This window comes from Hyaena hyaena, unplaced genomic scaffold, assembly GCF_003009895.1.
Source record: "Hyaena hyaena isolate Hyena2069 unplaced genomic scaffold, ASM300989v1 scaffold_1103, whole genome shotgun sequence".
Classification (NCBI taxonomy): Eukaryota; Metazoa; Chordata; class Mammalia; order Carnivora; family Hyaenidae; genus Hyaena; species Hyaena hyaena.
In genome coordinates, this window is record NW_024081730.1 from 457,964 (window position 1) to 484,956 (window position 26,993).

General features: G+C 41.5%; 1 protein-coding gene across 1 annotated transcript in view; it reads right to left on the reverse strand.

Moving 5' to 3' along the window:
• The window catches only part of KIZ (kizuna centrosomal protein), a 133,346-nt gene that overhangs the window by 37,921 nt on the left and 68,432 nt on the right, over window positions 1-26,993 (reverse strand). The window contains exons 7-8 of the mRNA XM_039222285.1: window positions 10,737-10,850; window positions 3,905-4,025 (exon numbers count right to left, since the gene is read on the reverse strand). Coding sequence (XP_039078216.1) covers window positions 3,905-4,025; window positions 10,737-10,850 — 235 coding nt within the window. The remainder of the gene's footprint in view (window positions 1-3,904; window positions 4,026-10,736; window positions 10,851-26,993) is intronic.

Sequence of the window (26,993 nt, forward strand, 5' to 3'; positions counted from 1 at the left end):
TCATTAGATTCTTAACCAAGTAATTTCTAGTAGAGCTTCCTTAAATTTTGAAAATCTCTTAGTTTCATGATTTTTATCTATGGGGAAATATTTAACCCTACTATTTTCTAAATGTGTATATTGTTTCAATGCAGAGAAACAACTCAAAAACACTAGATTTTGCTAATTGTGACAGGATGATGTTTAAATGAAAGCAGTCCTAGGACCCACAAAAGCATTTTGTCATAAAGTTCACAAGGCTCATGTTCATTTGTCATAAAGTTCATGTGTTGTTCATGTCATTTTGGTAATGTAGTTCTTTCAGGCTGTGCATTTCTTCGGTCCCAAACTAACAGAAACTGCCTGCTTACTTCTATTTTTAAGGATGGACTTTGTCATTAATTTGTTGGTAATGTTTATGATTGCCATTAAGAAGAAATTAGGATCATTTAAAAAGGAACAAAAAAATCTACCAAGGGACTCTCTCTAAAATAAAAAAAAAATTTTTTTTAATGGGACCCATGTGGCTCAGTCGGTTGAGTGTCCATCTCTTGATTTCAGCTCACGTCATGATTCCAGGGTCATAGGATCAAGTCCCAGGTTTGGCTCTATGCTCAGTGTGGAGCCTGCTTATTTTATGATTTTATCTCTTTCTCCTTCTGCCTCTCTCCTTCCATTTGCACTCTCTCTCTCTGTCTAAAATTAAAATAAATTTTTTTTTTAAAGAATCTAAATAAACGTGCTGGGGAGGCAGACTATCATTTGATTCCTAAGTTATTAATTGGGCAGCCCCCTTTCCATTAATAATGGATTTATTATTTGAAAAATTATGACTGAATTGTTGTCTGGAACTTAGAATATGTTTTCTAATATGAACAACTTAAAAAAAATGAGATGATTAGATAGCAAAGGGCAGCAGACCAATACTTCTTTCACCCCTTTTTAAAAAATGTTTATTTTTGAGAGAGAGAGAGAACGTATGCGCAAATGGGGGAGGGACAGAGAATGAGGGGGACAGAAGATCTGAAGCAGACTCTGCTGACAGCAGCAAGCCTGATACAGGGCTCAAAATATAAACCATGATATAGATTATGACCTGAGCCAAAGTTGGAAGCTTAGCTGACTGAGCCACCAGGATGCCCCGATACATCTTTCACCTGTGACATGGCTGAGATGCGAAGTGCTTGCAGTGAATGGAATGAATGGAAAACAATGTTGTTATAAAATAGTACTAAATAAAATGGACAATAAAACCTGAGAATAAAATCTTTCTAAGAACTACCTTTATCAACAGATATGGAATGAACCTGTTTTTCCTAAAGAATATTGTTCTTTATTTACTGAGTCCCACAAAATGCTGTAAAATGCAAATGTGTGCAGGAAGGATACATACAAGGTTATCTGTGAAAAGGGAAATGGGATCTGTGAAAAGCGCATGTGGGCTGTATCTATATCTGCAATAATTTATTTCAGAAGAAGGAAAGGGAGGATGAAGCAGGTAAGTAGAGGGAGGGGAGGGGTAGGGTGATGGAGGAGGGGAGGCAGAAGGTGAGGTTTGAAACAAATATGGTACAATGGTAACATGCATGAACTTGGGCAGGTGTGGCACTGTTGAGTTCATTACATCATTCTATGTGTGTACGTTTGAAATGCTTAAAATCTTTCTTTTTTAAAGAGACAAGGAAAGGGGGCTTGGGAAGGGCTGAAGGTGCCTTGAAAGGCTTACGGGGGGTGTGTGGAGGGGGGCTATGGCAGAGGCTCTGGATCACACAGTGACACAGGCATGTGACTTTGGTGCAGAGGGGGTAAAGCTTACCTCCAAGAGGGACACATGTCAAATCCTTGAACTTTGAACATGATAAAAATAAAAACTTAAAAAGGATCAAAGCCAGAAAACCTCAGATTACAGATAAAGATGAGAAAACATACTTTGAGACAAGACACATTGACAAGACAATAAATTTAGGGGAAGTGCCATCTCTCTCAATAGATGGCCTTCTAGGGAACAACGAAGACTACAATGGGCGCACTCTAGACCTGGGCTTCTGGATCCTCCCTAGTGCTCCTCTAGGGAATCTGCTCCATTGCTTTCCTCTTTCTGTCCAGCATCTTCACACTCACCTTCCGGTGCCATCTTCTCTGGTCAGAACCACTGTGGGGCTCCCTCCTCTGCCTTCTCAGTCCAAAACCTAAGGCTCTGCTCAAAAAGCTCTCAGGGCTTTCCAGGGTCCACTAAACCAAACAGAAACACCCTCCTTGGGCTGGATGGACACTGCACACAGGGCCCTGGACTACCTTGGACCTTCTTGCTCACCACTGCTAGTCTGAAGCCCACTGTTCAGCCACTAGGAGTAGAGCTCGACTCTACATTCCGGGTCTGTTTTTTGGCTTCTAACAGCCCTTCCCTGTTGCCCCTGCCCCTCCTTGCCTGATGCAATCCCCTGTACTCTTAGCCCGTCAAAATTCAGTCTTTCTCTCTTTTTTAAAGTTTATTTATTTATTTTGAGAGAAAGAGGGAGGGTGGGAGGGCAGAGAGAGAAGCAGGCTTGGTGCCGTCAGGGCAGAGCCTGACACTGGGCTTGATCTCACAAACCATGAGATCATGACCTGAGCTGAAAACAAGAGTCAGACGCTTAACTGACTGAGCCCCATTCTATTTCTCTTTTAAGGGTCACTTCACATACTTCTCTGCTACCTCCACCGTAAAGTCTGTCTCACTGGTTCTCCAAATGGCTTGGCCCCTTTTTCTGAAGGCTCATATTCTCTGGTATTTTCTTATTACACACATCCTACTATGCCATTCCCCAGAAGGAGATGTCACATTTTATTTATCTCTTTCCCTTCAATGGATCTGGGCTGGTACCTTTGTAAGGAAATGGATCAGTATGTATTTGATGAATTAACATGTATGATCACTATTTTTTATTTTTTATTTTATTTTATTTTTTTTAATGTTTTTATTTATTTCTAGGAGAGAGAGAGAGAGCGTGAGCAGGGGAGGGTCAGAGAGAGAGGGAGTCACAGACTCTGAAACAGGCTCCAGGCTCTGAGCTGGCAGTCAGCACAGAGCCCGACGCGGGGCTCGAACCCACGAACCGCGAGATCATGACCTAAGCGAAAGTCAGACGCTTAACCGACTAAGCCACCCAGGCGCCCCAAGTTTTTTAGAGAAAGAGGGGGAAAGAGAGCATGTGAATGGGGCAGAGGGGCAGGGAGAGAGATTCTTTTTTTTTTTAATTTTTATTTATTTCTGAGACAGAGAGAGAGAGACAGAGACAGAGACAGCGTGAGCAGGGGAGGGCCAGAGAGAGAGGGAGACACAGAATCTGAAACAGGCTCCAGGCTCTGAGCTAGCTGTCAGCACAGAGCCCAATGCGGGGCTCGAACCCACGAACTGCGAGATCATGACCTGAGCCGAAGCCGGACGCTTAACCGACTGAGCCACCCAGACGCCCCGAAAGATTCTTAAGCAGTCTCCGCATTCAGTGGGAAACCTGTCGTGGTGCTCAATCTCCCAAGCTCAATCTCTAAACCACAAGATCATGAACTGAGCTGAAGTCAAGAGTCAGACTAAACCAACTGAGCCACCCAGGTGCCCTAGACTGTTCAGTATTTTTAAAGTATGGAGTGGGGAAAGAAAACCAGAATGCTACAAGATGCTTCTAAGTTACTGAAAATGTTGTGGTCATTATGCTCGATTAGGTTACCTCCAGGATCTGAATGTAGGGGGTTGAGATTCCTACGCAAAACTTTGTGCAAAAGGCCTGAGATCAGAAAGTGCCAACAAACAAACTACAAAAACCTCACTTATTAAGTAACATTTTTTTCCAAATATTTTAACCATTGTTAAGAAGATGACTGTTTCCTCAAATGAATCATTTGCATAATCTTGAAACTTCATTTTTTTTTAATAAAAATTACTGACCCTTGTCGTCTGGTTCACTTTTTTGACTGGGAAAATTTCAGATGGCTTAGCTACTTCTTCTCTGATAGAATTATCTTGTTCTTTCAAGGTGGCAACATGCTGACCTGAAGCTTGTTCAGATCTACAAAACAAACAAACAAACAAACAAACACACACACACACACAAACAGGAGACACATTAGACATGTGCGGTACTGTATGACTAAGGAGATTCCTTCATTTTTAAAGGCCCCATAATCAAGCTAATAAAGAATAACTTATCCAGAAAAGTCAGGAACCTAATATATTCTAGACTAAGGTAATTTTCAAAGTTCAGGTATCTTTTTGAAATTTATTTTGGTTATGATTTCATTGCTAAATGAGCATTCTCACCTTTAGCCACACACTGGAAACGCCTGGGGAACTTTGCAGATTCTAGGTGCCCGGTGCCATCCCTAAAGGATCTAGTAAAACTGGGCTGGGGTGTGACCTGGCCATTGGGATTTTTTTAAAGGCCCTCAGAGTGGTTCTAATATGTAGCCATGGTTTCAAATCATGGCATAGATGGTCTAGCTCCTCATGTGTGGTTAAGAGAAACCCATCACATTTCATTCTGAACAACAGTTTATCCTTGTTATACTCTTACTATGGTCTACTTGTAATTAAAAAGCATTTAGATAATATTATAAAGAGGAAAAAGTGAGCATGTATTATACGCGCAGACTCTGGCATGTAGTACATCTCTAGGGAAGGAGATGTACCAGATAAGCCTGGAATATCTGGGCATCACAAAGTAGGGAAGCTCTCAGAGGCTACTGAGTCATGTTAAAAGTCCTCAGAGGCTCCCTGGAGGGGAATCCCACTGGACCAAGATGAAACAGTTTGAGCATCAACAAGAATAATGACTGCAATGGACTGAAACACAGCAAATATATGAAAATCACGAATTCATTTAAAAAATAAATAATAAAAATATATGTTTTAAAAATAATAAAAACTTTTGGATTCAGCCTTGAAAAGCAAGTACATCTTGTCACATGCTACAACATGGATGAATCTTAAGGACATTATACTAAGTTAAATAAGCTAGTCACAAAAAGACGAATACTGTATGATTCAATTTAACATAAGGCACCTAAAATGGTCAAATTCATAGAAACAGTGAGCAGAATGGTGCTTTCCAGGGACTTGGGGGTGGGGGGGAAGGAGAAATGGAGAATTGATTAATGGGTATAGAGTTTCAGTTCTGTAAGATGAAAAAGTTCTGGGGATATATTGCACAACAATATGAATGTATTTCATGCTACTGAACACTTACTTAAAAATGGTTAAGATGGCAACTTTTGCGGTGTGTTTTACCACAACTAAAAATATAAGCCAAGCAACAAACTTTTGGAGGCTGGTCGGGCAACTACTCATTCTGAAAGTTGGTAAGTAAAGGGACAGTATCATTTATCCTGCCTTTGTGGTAAAAAAAAAATGCATTTCAGGGTTACCAAGTAGTTGATGGACAAAGTTCTTCCAACTAATAAATGCAGAACAAATGGACAAATTAGAAAAGTCACCATTTCATAAGTCCATATTAATGAATGCATCTAAGAGATTATTATAATTTTGTGAAAATTGTGTAGCAGTAAATGTTGTACTAAAGGTATCAGTGTCCCAATGCATGAACCCATGGATCAGTTCTAGCAACACTAACAGTGGGATGACCAGCCATCATGTGCTGCCTACATATGTGTAGCAGAAGTACTAGCACCACTTACAATGTCATCTTGCCAACATAACTGGCCTGGAATATAATCTTGTATTTGGATCGAACCACCAGTTTATGGGTAATATCACTTGGATCCTGATTCAAACAAATCAAATGTAAAAAGACTGAATCCAAGACTGAGACTATCAAGGCGAACTGGCAAAGAACAGGCATTAAATAAAGAATCTAATTAAACAGTAATGTATTAAATGCTTATGAATTAGAGACAGAAGTATTTATATTTATAAATGAAATGTTTTGTCTGTTTTGAATGACTCAAGAAAAAATGTGGGGAAGGGAAGGAAATAACACAAGTCTAAAAAATATTGACAATCAGTGGATCAGGATGATGAGTACATGGGATCTCATTATGTTGTTATATTTGCTCTTGTGAATTTTTATTTCAAAGTAAAAAGTTAAGGAAACAGTGTACTGATGTCCATGATTTGATTGGGAATGCATAAAAATAAATGACTGAGATTGACGGATGGACAGAATGATGGAAAGACAGACATATGCGTGTTCAATAAAAAGTCAATGGTAGATCTGGATGGTGGTTGTACGGATGCTTACTGTACCATTCCCTTAATTTTTCTGTATGTTTGGAAATTTTCATAATAAAATATCTTGGGGAAAAAGTAAGTGTATGTACAATTCAGAACCTTCTTTAATGCATCTCAATTGTTATAATCTTTGGTTGACCAAACCAAGACTTGCATAAAGTGGGATGTGTCATGGGGATCCTTGAACTTCTTTAAAAACTTCCCAGAATGATTCTAAAGTTCCTGGCTGGTTTGGTAGAAAGCTCCTTCAGCAAGTTGAATTTCTTGGTTTCTTTCAGATTTCACTGAAGTCATAATGCCACCCAATTCCTTTGTTCTGATTCTATATAAATGAAGGAACATCCATCTACATTTGGTTTCACAATAGATTTTCCTACTGGGAAAATACACTCACAGGACATGAGCAAATTCTAGTCTATTCAACTGCTGTATTTCTTATAATGAGTAAATCAATTGTTTTTCTGCTATGAAAGCATGTTTAGCTAAATTGAATTAAACTTGAAAACAAGTTGAATTAGGATGAATTAAATTAATTAAATTAGTTGGGACAGATTGCATGCTCAGAGACCAATCTCTCTGGTGACGGATACACATGATTTCTGCTGAGGAAAAGCCAAGGCAAGACTCTGGCTACTAATACTCCCACCAACTATAACCATCCCTTGGGTCCTAGGATGAAGAACTCACTAAAAATATTTATTATGCATACTTCACAAAAGGACAAAACCATTAATTGACTTGCAGGGGGTCAAGCAGCAAAATGAACTCTTGAAAGAGGTATAGTATCTAGAATTTGTGACTTTGGAACAGCTAAGTCAAAAATTAAAGTACAAAACCAAGCTTTTCTGCAGTTTATTTCAGGATAGATTGTGCAAGGAGTCCAAGAGACATGGCTGTCTTTGCATGAAGTCTTGCCTATGGTGCTACATGAATACACCATATCAGAAGATATGCAAAGTGGGACTTAAAGTTTTTTTCAAGTTTTTAAAAAGTTTTTCCACTTTGATTGGAAACTTTGTAACATCAGTGCCGCACAGGAAAAAACAAAATTAGGTGTCAGCTAACTTATATACTCCTCCAATTAAATTTTTTAATTATTTATTTATTTTTTGGGGGAGCGGAAGAGAGAGAGAGAGAGAGAGACCACGCAACCAGGAGAGGTGCAGAGAGAGAGAGAGGAGACAGAGAAATGTGAAATAGGCTCTGCACTGTCATTGCAAAGCCTGATGTGGGGCTTGAACCCACGAACTGTGAGATCATGACCTGAGCCAAAGTTGGATGCTTAACCAACTGAGACACCCAGGCCCCCCCAATACACTCCTCTAATTAAAAATATAACAAAAGAAGAGACTTTAATCTTTAATTAATTTCATATGTTTGGAGTAACTTCCAATCAGAAAATTGCAACTAAAACAAATGTACCAGTGCTTCCTAACCACAACTGATTTACAACAGATTGGTAATTTGACCAGTTTTAAACGCAGACAAATTAATAAACACCCTGAATTTTGTTTTGAATACAGGAAGAATAAAATTAAGAGGTTTTTACATACTGTAAACATAAATAAATATAAAGCTGACTCAATTTTTCAGCATGATTTTGAGAGTACAATTGGGCAATTGTATTTGAGAGTAGCCACTAAGAGAGACAACTAATTAGTTGCACCTGGAAAAACAGTATAAAGTAATAGGTAGCCGCGTTATGGTTTTTGTATAAGATAAAACTATTTATTTAGTAATCATTTTTATTTTAAAATGTTTTCCTAAAGACAATCATGAACAGAACTTTTTATCAAGCACCCCAAATGACATGAATCATATCGCTCATCATTGTCTAAGATAGTGTCTTGATACTCTACCTAATAGGAAGCCTTTCTTTCAAATGAAAGACTTTGAACACTTAATCCTTGATATAGCAAAAATCAATAATGGTGATAGGAATGGTTTTGTTCTTTTTTTCTTTTAAGATGCTTCATTTTATGAGCAGGAAAATGGAGGTCTTCACACTATCTTTTAGAGTATACCATGGGGCAGGTGTCTCATTCTACAGATGAGATTAGAGAGACAGATGTTGATTGCCATAGTTTGGTCAGGGGCACAAGCAGGACTTCAGACACACCAAACATGGCTCTACTGAATGGGCTTTAAGGAGTTCATAACCTGTTAGAGGCATCTCACTCTGCCTGGCTTAGACTTTTATGACATTAGGGTCATTAGCAATTGAAGAACAAAAGCAGATTTGTGTTTCTGGAATGGTTTATCAAATTGACTAGTTTGGTCAAGAGGAGATCACCAAGCATACAGGAACATTTCACTTAGGGGAGTAGCCAGCAATAACTACTGGCATTGAGAAGTATGGGGTGTTGGTGGCCAGAGCAAGGAGGGCAGTGGGGAGCTGGATGTCATGGTTAAAACCATTAGAAGGAACATGTATTTAAAGACCTGACTACTTGTCTCTCACAGGTCATATAAACACTTGGCACTTTTTCTGAGGCTAGAGAGTGAAGCAGTGATGATCTGCATGCATTAAACACTACTATCCCCAGTCACAGTACATGGGACAATTCTAATTGTAACAGAACATAACACTGACATTAGTAACCATTCCTGGTTTCTTTATCTGGTTTTAAAAATGACTGTGGTAACCAAACAGTCTTGAAGGCTCCAGATATTAATTTTAAAATTTGTGTTGGTCATAAAGAAGGCTCATTTCTTAGGGAAGACTGATTTATACATAACTGTAGATCAATAGTTGTGTAAAATGCAACCTTTCATAATGGAAATCAATGCTCTATCATGCATGTTGAGAAACTATAGCAAACGTCAGTCTAGTAGATGTAGATATTATATCTTCTCACCCACAATCACACTTTGGCAGCCTAGGTTAAGAGAGTCAGACAATGAATCATGTAGTCTAACAAGTCAGTTTGCACAGAGAATTATAAATGCATATATGCTTCCTATGCCACATGCCACAACTATGGTTTATACTGAATAGTATATCAACAGATGTAAAAGGCAGTGAGAAGGAAACAGGGCCTCGGTCAAAGAGCCTCATGACACATGAGCACTGAATGACCTCTAGAGCACAGAAAGACTCCTCCCAGCCAGCTTCTTCCATCATCTTGTAAAGGAGACTGCTATTTTCTATTTCACACGATAAATATATGTCAGAGGATTTTCTTGCATTTACTGCTTTAGGTTGAAAAGCTATTGAATGGAAAGGTCATTTCCAACATTTTTTTTCATAATTTGGGGATCACTAATGAGGATGTAGAAGTTGATGTAAACACACTCAGGACCTGTGAGGCTCATCTTATGGTCTGTGAAATGGAACGATTCGATTGGCCAAGTTTTCTTGTGACAAGGCCTTTTTAGAGACCATTATCTCACTTCTCACGCCTTAATGGGATCCAATACACACTAGACTTAGGATGAATTCTACTCTAAAGAAATGTGTGAACATAAAAACTGCCTCCAGGGCACATCAAAGATAGAGAAAATGAAGTTGGAGTAAGATAACCAGACCCCAGAAGTCCCTCCCATGCTCTCAGCCAAACAAGGTCCTTGCAGAAGGGCTTTCACAGACATCCATCTGCTGACCACGCCTGGAGTAATCATCTGTTCTTCACTAGTAAATGGCAGGATATACGTTACTAAGAGGAAACAGAATCAATCTCCAAAATACAAATCAGAGTTAGAACACAGGTAACATTTATGCTGCATAAATGAGGCAGCCACCAGATAATAGTACTGGACAAACCATTACACATGTTACACATTTATAACTCAGTAAGTAGCCCAATGCCACAAAACTTCTGAGGCCATGAAAGGAAACCCAGACTGCCTAAAAGTGAGTAGAGGATATGGAAGGGTTTCTAATTGACTTAGGAAAAAAGTACAAGAGTCATGATTCATATGTGCCACCTACCTTGCAAATGATTAACTCTCCCTCTCTCTCTCTCATCTCAGAGTTGTGGCCATTTGAGGGATATCTCTGGAATGGTGGCTCTCAAACTTGATGGAGCAGAGTTCCCTAAGAGCTCAATAAAACCCAGGTGTCTGCACTCCACCCCCATATTCCTGATTCAGTGGGTCCTGGGTGGGGCCTGAGAACACATGTTTCTAACAAGCTCCCAGGTCTTGCTGATGGTCCAGTGACCCATACCTATAGATTGGAGGCCTGTATTACTAGCATGACCATGGAAATTAAGGAGTGCTTCCCTCCAGGCGGTGGTTATACTAGATGGTATCTTGGGTTGCTCTCGGGTATATGCCAGACAAAGGCTACTTGTGCTCCTGCCACAAACAAACCCTTAAAATATTGCTGTGATGAGGAATTGAGTGGATGTAACCAATTAATAGAAACAAATATATTTACAAAGTAGTAAATGGTAGAGTTTGTAAGAAAAAGTTAAACTGACAATTATAAGGGTCTACCCCCAGTGGGGGCTGTGTGAACTCGTTTGTGAGCCTTTACATTTGGAAGTGTCTGGGAGCAAGAACAGCCATCCCACCCCACAGTGATTAATACCTGACTTGCTTTTCATTGCTGCCACCCCCAGGTAAGAATCCTGGGGGCTGGTGAAGGACAGCTGCTCCGCAGGCTTCAAGGTCTCCTTTCAGAATGTCACTGTGATTATAGAGCCTATAAAATAAAACAGGTGCTGCATGAGATGTTTATTTAAGCACAAACGGCCCGCTTCTAGAATCTATGGTGGTTCTTCGTGGTTTATTGAAATATATCTGTAATATAATCTAGACATAAAAATGCACCAACTAAACTGTCTCTCAACAAAAATGTAAAATGGGGCAGTTTGGGAAAACTTGCTTGTGTGTATGTGGCAGTTTTAAATCCATCAGAGGAAGCAACTTTTAACCCTTTGAAGACTTTAATGTTTTCAGTCTACAGCTGTGCAATCTCATGACACATTGCACCTGACTGATAGGAATTCTAGATAATCTTAACAGCAGAAAAGGCTAATTTTATATTGTCAATCATAACAAAGTTAGAGCCCCACAACTCATGTGAAATTTACTTAAATTGTCACTGCTGAGAAATTGAAAACTGTTGGCTAGAGTATAGGTTATGTCCTCTATTTCTGAATGCTGAAAAATGACTATTATTTCTCCATTTGGACCCCACTACATTAACATCTTATTTATTCTTAGTAAGAACAGGAAAGCATGGGAAGGGGGATTTAGCCTTCACTGTCTACTTCCAGGCTACTGGGGGTTGGCAGAGGCTAACAACTTGGCCACTGTTTCTAGTTAGGAATGTTATGGTACCAGTAGCCTCCAAAGAGATTGGCTAGTAATTTCCCTTAAAAAAAGGTGTCTATTTTGGGGAAAGCATGATTCTAAAAAGCTATTGGGGAGGATATCAAAAAACAAAACAGTATTTCTACTTTAAAAGAAGATGATCACAGTTGGGAATGTTTGATACATGTCCCCAAATGAAAATGAAGCAATTCCTAAGGTAATAGGTTAACAACAAAGTATTACTAATTTGTAATTAGTTCTATAGTTGGTTAAGTTACTGGATCCATTTGATGGCCATGTGCCTGATATCATGGGGATAAGGAGATGTGCTCTGTCCTACTGGAAGGTACGAGAAAACTGCAGGCATAGTACTCCCTCCCCGCTTCCCCCACCACCCCCTTACTCAGATATAGGCTTTTACCCTGAGCAGGAAATAAAAATGAACCCCCTGGATTCAAAACCTGTTCTGGGCTCTGGGCCATACTGTCAGTGCCCTGGCTCCTTGCCAAGTCCTGACCTCTTATCTAGACTCTGAGTTTGGAGTCTTAGTCCCTGTGGGCCAGACCCTGGGTTGAGCCCTTCACTTCTGAACTCTGCCAAAAACCTTGCAGACTCCTGGCCTATGTCACTTACAGTACCTAGGAATACTTTTTTCTTGGGCAAAATCTGTGTCCCAATTCTTCCTGGAAGGCTTTATCTTGCCGCCTCTCAATTCGCAGCACCACCTGCTCTTAAGAAGAGGAAGATAAGCCCATCAGTGGTGAGCCAATTTTAGAGACGTAATGGAGAGTGGGTAGACAATCAGGAATGGTGAGGAAGACCTTCCACCAGGAAGCATTTAGACGGTGGGGGAGATATGATTGCAAGCTCAGGAGCAGGTGATGGGAAATGCCAGGTAAGGAGGGTGTGGGCATCAGGAAGGACACAAGCTTGGCCAGGTAGGGATTGATGTTAGTGAAGATAAGCCAGAATGGATGATTCGTGAACAACATGGGGGTTATGGATGCCAAACCCCCATGCAGTCAAAAACCCATATGTAACTTCTGCCTGCCCCCAAACTTTACTAATAGCTACTGTTGACCTGAAGCCTTACTGATAAAATGGTTAACATACATTTTGTATGTTATATGTATTCTATACTGTATTCTTACAATAAAGCTAAAGAAAAGAAAATATCATTCAGAAAATCATAAGGAAAAGAAAATGCATTTACAATACTGTATTTACCGACAAAAAGCCATGTATAAGTTGACCTGTGAAGTTCAAACCCATTGTTCAAGAGGCAACTGTAATGGGAGATAAAATTCGATATAAAATCCTGGTGAGAAAATAGTAATAAACCTTTCAGATGTCTGGAATGGCTGGTTTCCCAAAAGCAGTGTTTTTGAGAGGGTTAGCCTGGTGACCATATGCTGATGCTACTGTGAGGCCCCAGGAGCCAGGAGACTGAGCTCATGCTCTAGGCTCCAGCAGGGGGAAAGCAGTGGTGGGAGTGACAGCAGAGGGAGCAAACCCCCACAGTGGGGGGCTGATGGGGGCAATTGTGGAAGGCTGGGGCTTGTGATCCTGCCAAGGGCCAGTCACTCACAGCTCCCACTTTGGAATGGGGGTCTCAGTGATGCTGATCTTCCTAGTGTTCACAAGAAGCTGGAAATCCACAATTGCAAAGTTTATTTTTATTTGCCATGTTCCAAATTTACAAATGTGGCAGTTAACTCAAAAGGTTAAATACTATGCTCCATGTGGTACCCTCAAAAGAAGGTAAGTACTGTGCTCGACAGAGCCTGCCGGTGGGTTTCGGGCCTCTAGCTTAGATTGCCTTTAGTCTGACTTTCAGGGTGGTACACCCTAAACAAGGACCATGACTTGGACATTTCTGTACCTCCTCTAAAATGTCCCTACGAATAGTGGAAGTTAGCAGACACTCACTAATGCTGGGGTACCAAGGTAGGATGTGTGTGGGTGGGGTATTGCCATGGGAACAGCCTCCCTCCAGGGAGAAGTGTTTTATCTTTGTGATTCTTAGGAGTGGCAATAAGAGAAAGCAGACAGGTTTTTGTTATTCTTTATAAAATTCTTTAGAGAAAACACACCCCTCATTGCCTGCATGTGCATCTCCATCTGCCTTGAGCACGGTGTGCCAGTGTTCAATAACACTTGATTGTCCAGTCATATAAGCTTTGTTCTTTTCCAAATGTCAGGCTTCCTTAGACTAGCTCATCTCACACCTGTCTAGGCACTTCTATGACCATCTCATTTATCAGGCTCTTTCTTATCCCTGAATTCCTTTAGAACTCACTATTTAGCATCCTTAGCTGTATTGAATGGTCCCCTAGTTATGTCCTTTCTGCTTAGCCTTCTCAACAAAACCAAAAGTTTACTGAGAACAGCAAGTGGACTTGTGAATTGTTATGTTTTAAGTTTCATGTAGCACTCAGAACGACACTACAGACACATTAACAGCATTATGAGTCGAATGACGGGCCAAGATTTAAACACAGGTTAGAGAAATTCATGACACGCCCATTTCTACAGTATGTTTTTACATAGTTGTTGTTCTACCAGCCCAGCACTTCCAGGGCTGGGCAACAAGTGATCAATAAGATGGATAATTACTGCCTGCACAGAGCTTATGTCTACTCCAGATGAACTCAAGTTTCTGTGGTCTGTGCTGAGGATTTCTAATAGGCATTTCCCCACATGGTACCTGGCTTTAGTTTATAAAATATCCACCAGTCCTTTGCTAAAAATAACTCTATTCAAGAATTCAAACACTATGGAGCTAAAGATTAAAGACTATGTGTTATGGAAACACTGACTAACTATATTGGAATTCAGGACCTCAACTTCTTTTGTGTCTTCTATTTGTATTCCTACCAAAATAATTCCTGCTGGAGGGGCATTGGCCAATGAGGCCGGGTCCAGTCTTGCCTGGGGAACGTGTGGACTGGCCTGGCCTCCACACACAGGGCCAGTTTGTTCTCTGTGAAGTCTAGCAAGTGGAAAAACCTGCTGGTTGACAGGGAATTGCTAGACACACAAGTGGAAACTTAAAGAGGTGTATTTTATTTCACCCAGCAATGGTTAAAGCATACAACATAAAATTTTGGGAGGGCCTAATTTAAAGTAATTCTTCCTAGCTTCATTTTCGTCTTTTACTCACACAGAATTTTGCAGATAATTTGAAAGAAAACAACCCCATTCTAGGCTCCTGTGACCACTCAGTATACATATTTTAAAGTGAGGAAGAGAGAAAAGTGCTACCCTTTTTCTTTCAGTATTGCAAACTGAGAATTGCAAACAGTCTCAAAATAGGATAGTAATCACAGACTGTACACGGTAATGAGTTGGCTTACAAAATTTACATAATTTAATGTTACTTTTAAAAGTTTTATCAAATATGTTTACTTTTAATGATACCAAAGAATTGTAAAGCACCATGGCTGTTCACATCCAGAACAAAGTTTTAGTGAAGAAATCTGTATTTCAAAATGAGCAACAATGAAAAGGCATCGCTGGAAGAGGTGGTCCACAAGCAGGGAGCGTGCAATTTAGGAATAACCCATATACAGAAAGGTGGGAAAGGGGCAATACAACGGGGCCTTTGTTTCCAATTCCAGTGCCTGCTGCAACACTGGCCAGAAAATTCAATTTCTCTTCATCGGTTTGACCTAAACATGAGAAGGCTTTGATTTTAAGCTAAGAGCACATGTTCTAGATAGACAGAAAAGACGACTTTTAAAAACCATCATTTTATCCAGTTCTGGTTCTGGTTTTTCACACTTCATTATCATGGAGATTTTGTTGATTACAATTAATGTTGAAAAACCACCTAAGAACCATGAAGATTCTTCAGTTTAAACAGAACTAACAGAGTGCATTCATGTACCATTCAGACCACAACTGCTACAAAATATAACTAACGAACCAAAGCTGACTGTTGTCAGTCAAAACCTGAGACGTTAATTCAATTTGTGGAGCTTACTAGTCATCCTGAAGCAATTTAGCACCTTCACCAATAAGAGAAAACCTCCAGTGACCTCCCACCCATAGGTACACAAATACAACAGAGAACCAGAGAGGTCTCTAGAAGCTCTACCTCCATAAAGATGCAAATTAAGATTTAAACAGTGTAACAATTGGCCAGAGCTAATCCTTTTACAGAGGTGTAAATGGCTATTGAGAACTGAATTCCGGGCTGCTCGCTTTTGTTAAGTAGCATTACAGACAAATTTCATCTGAGAGCAATGCCAAGCCACCAACTCTGAAGACTAGGGATAAAATAGTTTCATAAAGCCAGTGCAATTTGTTTGCTTTGATATCAAATTTCCTAACCATAAATCCAAACGAACATGTAAATATAAACCACATCAAGAATTAGTGCCCTGGGAAAATAAACTGGAAGCGACTATCTCAAGCCTGACACCCGATGGCTGGAACAGCTGTATGTGCGGCCACAGTGAAGTTTGTATATGGGGTTTTGTTTGCCACACAAAACAGTTGTAGAAAGGACAAACACATACATAGTTAAACAGTATTTTTCTTTTAACGGGCTGTCTTACAAAACCTATGTTTTGGTGGCTCCCTCGGTCCCCATTGTGCAGCCCCCTGGGTGGTCCCTTCCAGGGGCCACTTGAAGGGAGCACAATGCCAAAACGGAGGGAAGGGGGGGAAGGGCGACACAAAGGCCAACAAAGGGGGGCGGTCTGCGGCAGGCTGAGGACCAGGGGTCAGCAAACAAGGCTTCTTCTCTTTACCCAGGAAACAAGAGCTCCTTCTCTTTACCTGGAAACAGTGTGATTAAGCTGACAGCTTGAATTATGGGTTACATTTTGTAGGGTGCCGTCCGTCGGTGCTGAGGTCCCCTCCATTGTAGCAGAGGCTGCACAAGCAAAACCCTTGCCTTTTCCCCCACTTTGGCCTCAAAACAGACCTCATCACTCTGTTCCACTTTAATTTTCAGAACTGCTCTCCCATGCCACCCCCCACCCCACCGCTTTTTTTAAAGTTCCTTAATGAGGCATTGGACAGCCCGAGAGAATTCATAATAGGTGTTTTCTCCACCCTTAAACAGAGATAAGCAGCCTGAACTTACAGAGTTTTTAGTAGCCCAGAATCATGAGTTCTGGCTGCAGACATCCTTTTGAAATGTGTAAGGGGTTCCAGTCTGTTTTCTTCTTGATAATCTATGGATCCCTCACTTAACGCTTTGGTGGATAAAAACCCTTGCAAGGAGGGAGAAGACCAGAAACATTTACTCTTGCTCCCTGGAATTCTCTTCAGTCAGCACTGACATGTCACCAGAGGGGTGCTGTCATTAGTGCTGCGCTCCCCAGTCTCAGGCACACACAACAGATTTATGGAGCTGGTCACTTAATTCCATCTGGCTTCAAATACCTGCTGCAAAAAAGGAACATGGCAGGTAAATATCCTATCACCCCATATACCTTTATGCCTTTCAAAAATGGAATACAATTGGGCCCTGCATTTTGGAGAAGTTTAAAAAATTTTATGAACATAATAAATTTCTGCTTATTAGAATTACCATAATCAGTTCTATAAGCTCTAGGGATGCTTTTGGTAAAAGGGCATCTGATATTGTCAGGGTAGTACCATCTCTGTTGGGGCTTCATGACTGATAGAGGACCATAAAATAAAACATCAAACTTTTGCTGTGCTGTTACATGGCTGCCTCTGTATGTGTGTGTGCATCTGTGTACATGCATGTGTGTGTGCATGTGTAAGAAGGGAAGCAAGAAGCATCAGATTGGGCACGGGATCCAGAGAGGAGGGAAACCAGAGGACACAATGAGGTCATAGGTGGGCTTATGGAGGGCTCTTGCCACGTTCAGACCCCGTAATAAGTTAGTATGCCAGTTCGGTGGTATAGGTGAGTCTCCTTGGAGACCAATAACTAACAAATGGGAATGGGGTCCAGTACAGTCACCCTCACTGAGGTGGAGCTCAGACAAGTAGGCCATTTCCCTCTGGATTCTGCACTTGATCTTAGCCAAAAGGCTGAGAAGCAATTGCCTCTCTGGATTCTGATTCCATGCTCTGGGTCCGCCTCCATGACCACAATGAGATGGGAGTGGCAGCTCCCTGGGAGAGCACCTGCCAGAAACAACAGTTGGCTGTTGACATTTGCCTTCTGCTGTGCCAGGATGGTAGAAGTCAAAGCCAGGACTGCTGAAAAGACTGTGCTGGTTTGCCACTGGCCCTTCACAGGGTCAATGCTGTATTACAGCGAAGCAGCTGAATCAACTTATTACTTAAATGTGCATTCACTTAAGAGGCTGCTCAGAGGAAGCCAAAGACAAAAAGAGGAAACAAGAAACAAGAAACCGGGAAATGCCAAATCATCAATATGAATGAATAAATGGATTAACTGTGGAGGAAAAGGCAGGCATGATGCAAGCAAGAAAACAATGAAAGCTACTGGCCATTTCTCATAGACCTTGGGAGCCAGGTGAAAAGGCTTCTCCCCTCTGGGTCAGAGTTCAGGGGATGTCAGACAAGCATATCCCTGATTCCTGCTAAGTATACTTTTCAAAACAGTGGGAACCAATTCCAAGTGTGCTCATGATTACACATGTAATAATGCTCCCAAACTACCAGGTCCAGCACATGTCCTTGTAAATACATAACACAGCTTACCAGTAAGGATATCAGTCCCATGACTCAATATGGGAAATTGTTTCATGGATTTAATTGTCCTGGAAAGCAGTGCTTTCCAATGTTTAAGGTGGCAGAATACCTGGAATTCATAGAACTTTTTCAAATAGCATGAAATACTTATATATTTCATCATATAAAATAGAAACACTTTTATAAGCAATGAATATATGTATGTAATACAAAAATCAAACCATGGGTACATATATATCCATGATTAAAAAAACCAATCTGTCAAAGCTAACAAGATCAGCTGCTCCACATGTTTCATTATTATTCATCTGCTGCTCTTGTGCATTTTATCTTCAAGTAGGCAGGCAGTAGTTGGTACCAAAGTTTTAGTAAAATGATTTTGAGAAAGTTCTCAAATTGACAAAGATTCATGTCCTACAAACTTGGAAAAGATAATTTTACTCATCTGCAGAATAATTCTACTGGAATACATGTGAGAATCACATGTATCAATAAAAAAACAAAAAACAAACCACATTATTTTAAGCAGCAGATTCAACCACACTTCCTGTCCATCAAAATGACAAGCAGATTAAAATAAACTTACACTGACAAAGGAAAATAGGAAAAAAAGACAACCAATTCAAAGCCATAAAACACAGGGGATTCAGAACTACTCCTCACATCTGGAGCACCTGTGTGGCTCATCAGTTAAGCATTTGGCTCTTGATTTTGGCTCAGGTCATGATCTTATGGTTTGTGAGCTGGAGTCCTGCATTGGGCTCTGTGCTGACAGTATAAGGCCTGTTTGTGATTCTCTCTCTCCCTCTCTAATACATAAACAAACATTAAAAAAAATTGCTCCTCCCATCTCTCTTACAGGTTAAGGCATCGATGTAACAGTTGGGAAACTAGGGCTCAAATTGGTGAGACTGGGAAACAGTTGGGAAAGGGGTTGGGGGTGGGAAGAGGAGAACAAAGCCTAAAATATTTACTATTTGGTCCCTTCCAGTATAGGCTTCTCTCATGTCAGCCAGTTATAATAACCCTTGCCAGTGACTGACTTAGGAATCGGCCCATTACTGAATTTAAGCAATGAGATGTTAGCGGAAGTCTACTGAAGGCCTAATTTGCTTCTAACAAAGAGACCGGGGAAGAGTGAGTGTCTTTCTGTCTTAGGTGTCTCTTTACCTTTGTGGTGCCTAGATGAGATTTCTGGCACTTGTATTCTGTCAGCTTGTGCTGCTCTAACAAAATGCCATAGACTGGGTGGCTTGAATAGCATATTCATTTTTCACAGTTCTGGAGGCTAGGAAGTCCAAGATCAAGATGCTAGTTGATTTGGTTCCTTGGTGAGGACCCTCTTTCTGGCTTATAGACAGCTGTCTTCTCACTGTGTACTTATGTGGCAGAGGGATAAAGAGAGCTCTCTCATGTCACTTCTTAAAAGGGCACTAATCCTATCATGAGGGCCCCACCCTCAGTGACCTTATTCAACCCTAAATAGCTCCTAAAGCCCCCATCTCCAAATACCATCACATTGGGGGTTAGGGCTTCGACATGAGGTTTTTTTTTTTTTTTTTTTACATATAGTTTATTGTCAAATTAGTTTCCACATAACACCCAGTGCTCATCCCCATCGACATGAGTTTTGAAGGGACACAATTTAGTCCATAATAGCACTGCTGCTGTCATCTTGTTCCTGGCTGTAGGATGAGGCCAGTACTGATGCTGACAGGCAACAAAATGGAAAGGGGTCTGGGTCTCTGACGACAGAAGTGAAGGGAAGCATTAGCCAATCTCAGGGCCTGTTTTGTTTCTGGAGTTCCAGGATATAAGAAACAACAAATATATTTATAATTGAGGGCAGTTTGAAATAGTGTTCCTATCACTTGTAGATAATTTACAGTTGAATGTTCAACAAGGCCAAAAAACTAACTTTTAAAAACAACAAACTCTTATAGATGGCTTTTCAGTAATTCAGATTCATATTTCATTGAAAAGAATTTAAGGAGGTATCTTTTAAAGAAATTTTTTTATGTTTATTTTATTTTTGAGACAGAGAGAGATAGAGCTTGAATGGGGGAGGGGCAGAGAGAGCGGGAGATACAGAATCTGAAGCAGGCTCCAGGCTCCGAGCCAACAGCATAGAGCCTGGCATGGGGCTCGAACTCATGGAGTGCAAGATCATGACCTGAGCTGAAGTCAGATGCTTAACTGACTGAGCCACCCAGGCGCCCCAAAGGAGGTATCTTAAAATGACAATCCTGCTCCTGTCATCCTGGCCCCCACCATATCTCCTCTTATGAACAATAGAAGGATCCTCACTCTTGGCGTGCCTGGCATTGGAGAGATAAAGAAAGACTCCTGCGTCTCCTGAAGTGGTGCTATATGCTGCCACATGAGCCACCCTTTCAGCTGAAGTCACCAATAGTTCCCTGGACCTGGCCGTGCTGGCTCCTCTCTAGGATTGCCCTCCTGCAATCTGGGATGGTTGATCTCCTTCAACTAGCCAAACCAGTCATCACAGATGTTCTGGTTATCCACTGCTGCATTAACAAGCTAACCCAAATTCAGTGGTGTAATTCAACTTGTGCTATGCTTGTGACTTTTGTGGGTCAGGAATTAGGACAGGGAGCAGTGCAGGTGGCTTGTCTGCTCCACAATGTCTGGGGCCTCAGCCCCAGACATGGCCTGGAATTCATGGGACCGTTTGGGAGCTTGTGTATTCACACATGTTTGGGAGCCTGGGCTGCGCTGGCGTCAGGCTCAGCTGGGCCTACTGATGGCCAGGACTACACGTGGCCTCTCCCTGAGCCCCATTTTCTTGAAAACCTAGCCATGTTCCAGCCTCTCGTACCCTGTTTGGTTCTTAAACAACCAGGACCTGACTGCTAGAGTTTCCTCTCCTAACATCTGAAATGATGGTAAACTTGTCCCACTCAGAATAAAATACTTTGAGATCTCAAATTTGTATTGAAAGAGATTTGGTTTTGCTACATCCTGAGCAGGATTTGGCCTGTTGTTCCCTCCCTGGCGGAGGTGTAGATCTGGTACCTTCTCTCACCAGCCTCCCTCATCTTTCCCTCCTCCTCCCTCTCCTTACCCTCCCTCTCTAACTCCTATTTGGCTCCCAGAAAGCTAGAGCAGGGCACCTTCACACGCCATTGGGATATCACCCTTAAAATGTTGTGACTTACTCAAATATCAAATGGTAAAAAGAATTCTAGGAAAAGAATGTCAGCAAGCTTGCTCTTTCTCTCTCTCTCTCTCTCTCTCACTCTCACTCTCTCTCAGAATTCCCCTATAAAATAAAAAAGAAACAGAACAACTTGGAGAGCAAACCCAAAACTCACAGGTAATATCTACTACAAAATTAGGTGACAGAACACAAGGCAGTGTGACCCACTCAGAGAACAACCCAACCCATTGCATCTACAACTATACAAAAGGAAGGGGAGAGACAGCAAAGGGACACAGGATGTTCCCCAGAACACAAGAACCTCCCCTCCACATCGACTGGCGGCACCTTCCAGAAGGACAGCAGCCCATCTGGAAGGGGGTCTGCAGGTCCATTTCAAGGGTGAGAGCACAGGGGCTGTGGCGGGGACAGGACGGCCCTGTGCTCTGGGACCTCACTGTTGTCACTGCCTTTTCAGCAAAGAGTTCAGCCCTGAGAAAAAACTGCTGAAAGTAAGCTCTAAGTTGAACTGATCTGAGGCAATAAGAAAGACTCTTTCCACTTAAAGTGGATGAGGGAAAAGAGGCAAGAGATCCACGAAAGCTAGAAGCCACACTTAGAAACATTATGTGAGAACCACAGAAGAGGGAGCTCTGGAGCCATGAAAGTAGGAAGGCCGTCCTGGCCTACCTGCCCTTTTCAGAGTGTGGGAGAAGATCTCCCAGGAAGGCAGTCCCAGAAGTGATTCTGGGTTCCCTTATCAGTAAAATGCAGGTAATGACACCTCTACTGCATAGGACCATTGTCATAAATGAGATAATGTGTATAAAGTGGCTGGCACAGCATCTGCTCTGTAGTAAGCACTCAAAGATAAAAGAAATTATCACTATTATAAATATTAGCACATCAACTTTATATGACAACCTTAAGCCTAACCCTAACAAAATACTAAAGATTTCAGGTAGGCCAGGTGAAGGGTGGGAAAACTCCACTGTCCCACTCCAGGGGGCACGTCCCGACTTATCTGCCCTGGGACTCGCTGCCTCTCTCCGATTCTGCCTTGAGCCTTCCCTTTCCTGGGCTGTATGCTGTCCCTGTTCCACCTGCTCACACATCCTTGCTTCAGGGATTAGTCTATGACTTTCCTCGAAGGTAGCTTTTCAGCCCTGAATATAGGCATGCCCCAGAGATATTGTAGGTGTGGTACTGGACCACCAGGATGAAGCCAGTATCACAATTAAGCAAGTCACATGATTATTTTTGTTTTCCAGTGCATATCAAAGCCATGTTTATACTATACCATAGACTATTAAGTCTGCAATAGCATTATGTCCAAAAAGACAATGTAAATACCTTAATTTTAAAATATGGCTAAAAAATGATAACCATCATCTGAGCTTTCAGTGAGTCATAATCATTTTGCTGGCAGAGGGTCTTGCCTTGATGTTGATGGCTGTTGAGTGATCAGGGTGGGGGCTACTGAAGGCTGGAGTGGCTGTGGCAATTTCTTAAAATAAATCAATGAAATTTGATGCATCAATTGACTCTTCCTTTCATGAATCATTTCTCTATAGTAGGTGATGGTGTTTGATAGCATTTTACCCACAGTAGAACTTCTCTCTGAGAGAGAGAAGTTGGATTGATTGGAGTCAATCTTCTCAAAACCTGATGCTGATTTATCAACTAAGTTCATGTACCATTCTAAATCCTCTACTGTCATTTCAACAATCTTCACAGCTTCTTCACCAGGAGTAGATTCCATTTCAAGAAACACTCTTCGCTCATCTATAAGAAGCAACTCCTCATCCATTCAAGTTTTATCATGAGATGTAGCAATTCAGCCAAGTCTTCAGGCTCCACTTCTGATTCTATTTCTCTTGCTGTTTCCACCACATATGCAGTTACTTCCCACTGAAATCTTGAACCTTCAACTTGTTAAAAATGCAGAATCTGTGAGGCTCAAAAAAGTGAAGCACAATAAAAAGAAGTATGCTTCTATCTTTTTTCTGCAAAGTATCCCCTTTTTAAGAAAAATTTTTGGTCACACCCATTTGGATGATGACTTCCTGGTTGAACTCTCCGAGTTCTGGGGCTTTGCTGGTGACCTTATATACTGATGTTAAGTACAAACTATACTTACAGTGAGTGCACCATACCCAACACTTTTCAGTGAAAAGGGTTAAATAAAACAAAATATCCATTTTGTCATGATTCTGATTCTTTGATGCTAAAAAATCAAATTTACAAAATTGCCAACAGTCAGAAGTAAGACAGACAGAAGTCAAGTTGATTTCTAACTTAAAAAAAAAAAAAAGATGGGCCATTCCTGTTTTACTTCATGAATGTCCCTACATCTTGACTTCAGAATCATCATATCAGGTTATTGTTAACTAATAAAGATTCAAATGATAACATATGCTAGACACTGTATAGGTGCTTTAGCTGAAAGAAAGGAATCTAGGGGCGCCTGAGTGGCTCAGTCAGTTAAGCATCCAGCTTTGGCTCAGGTCATGATCTCGCCGTTGGTGGGTTCAAGCCCCGCATCAGGCTCTGTGCTAACAGCTAGCTCAGAGCCTGGAGCCTATTGCAGATTCTGTGTTTCCCTCTCTCTCTGACCCTCCCCTGCTCATGCTGTCTCTCTCTCTCAGAAATTAAAAAAAAACATTAAAAAATTAAAAAATAAAAAAGAAAGGAATCTATGAAGGTGGTAAATGAGAACTAGAAGTCAAGTAAAATTAGTCAATTTCAATCCTGGTCAAAAGGAGATACAAGATGACAATCACAAGAGGTCATAGCTCTGCCATTCCTCCTGTGATTTCACAACATGTCCAGAGCAGGGAGATAGCAAGAGAACATTCCAAACCAAACAAATGTGTTCCTGATTTGTTTCTTGTGATCATCTCTAGCTAAATAAATGGAATTAGCATTAGCCTCATAGGAGAAATAAAAGCAAGGGAACAGGTTCAAATTCTGGATGATTTTTTGTAAATGGGTATAAAACATAACAACACTTTGAAATAGCATATTCTACAGGTCAGCAGACAGTCATGAGTTTGGAAGGCTTTCTAGCAGCCAAATACAGGAAAACAAGAAAGTATTGTGTGCAATCTAAAGAGACATATTGTTACAAGACTTGAGAGGGTTCATACAGGCAAGAAAGATGAAATGGAAGGGAAGAAAACATTCCAACTAACAGATTTAAAGGGAAAAGGCAAACCAAGTTAGGAAGGCCTTGGGCAAATCTATGCATTTCATAATTAAAATTCAAAGGGACCAAATGATATCTGGTTTCCTTCGTATTCAGAAAGGAAGCAGCGGTCAATGGAAGTAATGATGAGGGAGAAGAGAGGGGAGACAAAGAGTAGGCTTTGGGAACCAATACCATTTCTGGACAGGGATGGGGCTACCAGAGGTGTTCACACTGTGATAATCAATCAAGCTGTATACTCATGATTCGTTCACTTTTCTATGTGTATGCTATACTGCAATAATAAAATTTATTTTAAAAAGTGCATATGGCGGTGCAGGGGCAAGATGGCGGAGAAGTAGGGAGCTCCGTACCTGCACTCCCGCCCAGGCATCACACTGAAAAGATCTGAAGCCATCAGAAACCATACCACACCCAAGAGATTGGGAGAGAAAGGATGCAGACTCCACTGAGAAAGCCTTCTAACGTGAGTGCGAACTGGGGAAGTAAAAATCAGGCCTGGATTGGAGACTGGAGAGATGGGCCACCCCCTCTGTGGGGAGTGAGAGGGGAAAAAGAGGGTCCGAAACAAAAAAATCTTCGCTCGGGGCGTAGAAAATCTTTGCGCACAAAATACCTGCACGTCAGGCCCCTCCACGCTCCAAGTCGCCCAGGAGGGGCTGCGATCGCCATTTGCTTCTTTGTGCTGGCTCCTGGCTGGCTGGGAGAGGTCGCGCCTGCAGCCATTACCCTCAAGGCGGGCTTGGACTCCTGGAGGAGCCCGCACAGATACCAAGTGTCCGCGCTCCTAGCTGGCTGGAACTCTAGAGGGAAGGCAGAGCGCTAAAAACTGGCAGATGTGACCTCGAGTTCGTGTTTTGGGTGACTGAGACACAGAGGGAACTTGATTTCCTCACCGCAGCGGGCTCAGCACGCCAGCAGACAAAGCCCCCCTGCCCCGCCCAGGCCCCCCAGCCCCACCCGGAGGAGAAAGGAGCAGAGGCTTCTGGCTCCACCCCCAGAGTCAGCCTGGAAGATTGGAATCGCCCTGAGGCTAAAGCCAGGGGATCGCCTGAGGCAATTTCAGCAGGGTGCTTGGCCTAGATTTGGAGGCTGGGACTTGCCTGGGTTGAAAAGCTCAACAAACTTTGCCAGAGCCACTGGCTCAGGAAGTTTACACGCCTATAAAAGCGAGGTGGAGCACTGCCACTCTCCTCCCTACAACCTCCAGGCAGAACTCCAGCCTGACTCATTGGATCATACCACGCCCATCCCTGCTTGAGAGCTGCCCTCCTCCCTTCCCCCCCCCCTTTTTTATGTGTGTTGTTTCTGTTTTTATGGGGTTTTTTTTGTTTTGTTTTGTTTTGTTTTTTCTTTTTTTCCGCAGAACACTGACCTGATTACCTCTGGACACCAGCGTACTTACACAATCAAATTTAGTCCATTCCGTAGATGTAAATTCTACACCTCCCGACCTTTTCATCTCTTTCTCTCAGGAGTAATTACTCTATAGCTTCTCTGGATAATACCAGCATTCTTCTCTCACCTATCCAACCATATTCTACCCTTTACCTCTTTGAAAAAAGCTTCGTATCCCTTCTGCCTGTTCATTCTATTTCCAACTGTGCCTCATCCCGCCCAGTCTTTTCTCTCCTTCTCTATGCTCTTCAACCAGCACTGCATACACAGAGCTATTTAACTGTAGCTGGGAAATCTGGTTATATGCTTTAAACCGTTCTTTGTCCATCGGTTTTCTTTTTTCCTTTTCTTTTCTCCTTTTTGACCCTTTTATGTATTTTATACTCCCTATTATTCGCCTTCCCTCCTCCGTCTTTTCTCTTAACTTTTTCGTTTTCCCTCTTGCTTTGCATGCTAGTTGAATTAGCCTGTGCGTTTGTGTGCTCCTGCTCCCTGTGTGTTTGTCTGTTTTCTTTTCCAGGGCTACCTCAAGAAATAAGCCAGAGTACACAGGGTGGAGAGTCCCAAATATCACTACGAATAGGAAAATAAAATAACCAAAGTCCCAACAAGAGAGACCAAGAGATACCATTCAAAAAACACTCTCTGAAAGGATAGGCTCTGGACAGTCAAAGAGTCTTCTTGGATATAGCAGCGCTCATAGATACAGAGAGATAACAGGTCTTTAAAACCAACAAGAGCCGGAAAGCTAACTAAAATGACGAAACGAAAGAGCTCTCCTCCAAAGAAACTCCAAGAAGAAATGACAGCTAATGAACTGCTCAAAACAGATATCAGCAGCATAACTGAACAAGATTTTAGAATAATAATGGTAAAATTAATAGCTGGGCTTGAAAAAAACATAGGGGACATCAAAGAAACTATGGCTACAGACAGAATGGAAAATAAAAACAGGCATGAAGAATTAAAAAAATGCGATCAATGAGATACATAATAAATTAGAGGCCTCCAATGCACGGATTGAAGAGGCAGAAAGGAGAATCAGTGATTTAGAAGACACCATTATAGAAAAACAAGAAGCTGACAAAAAAAAGAGACACACTGATCCAGGAACA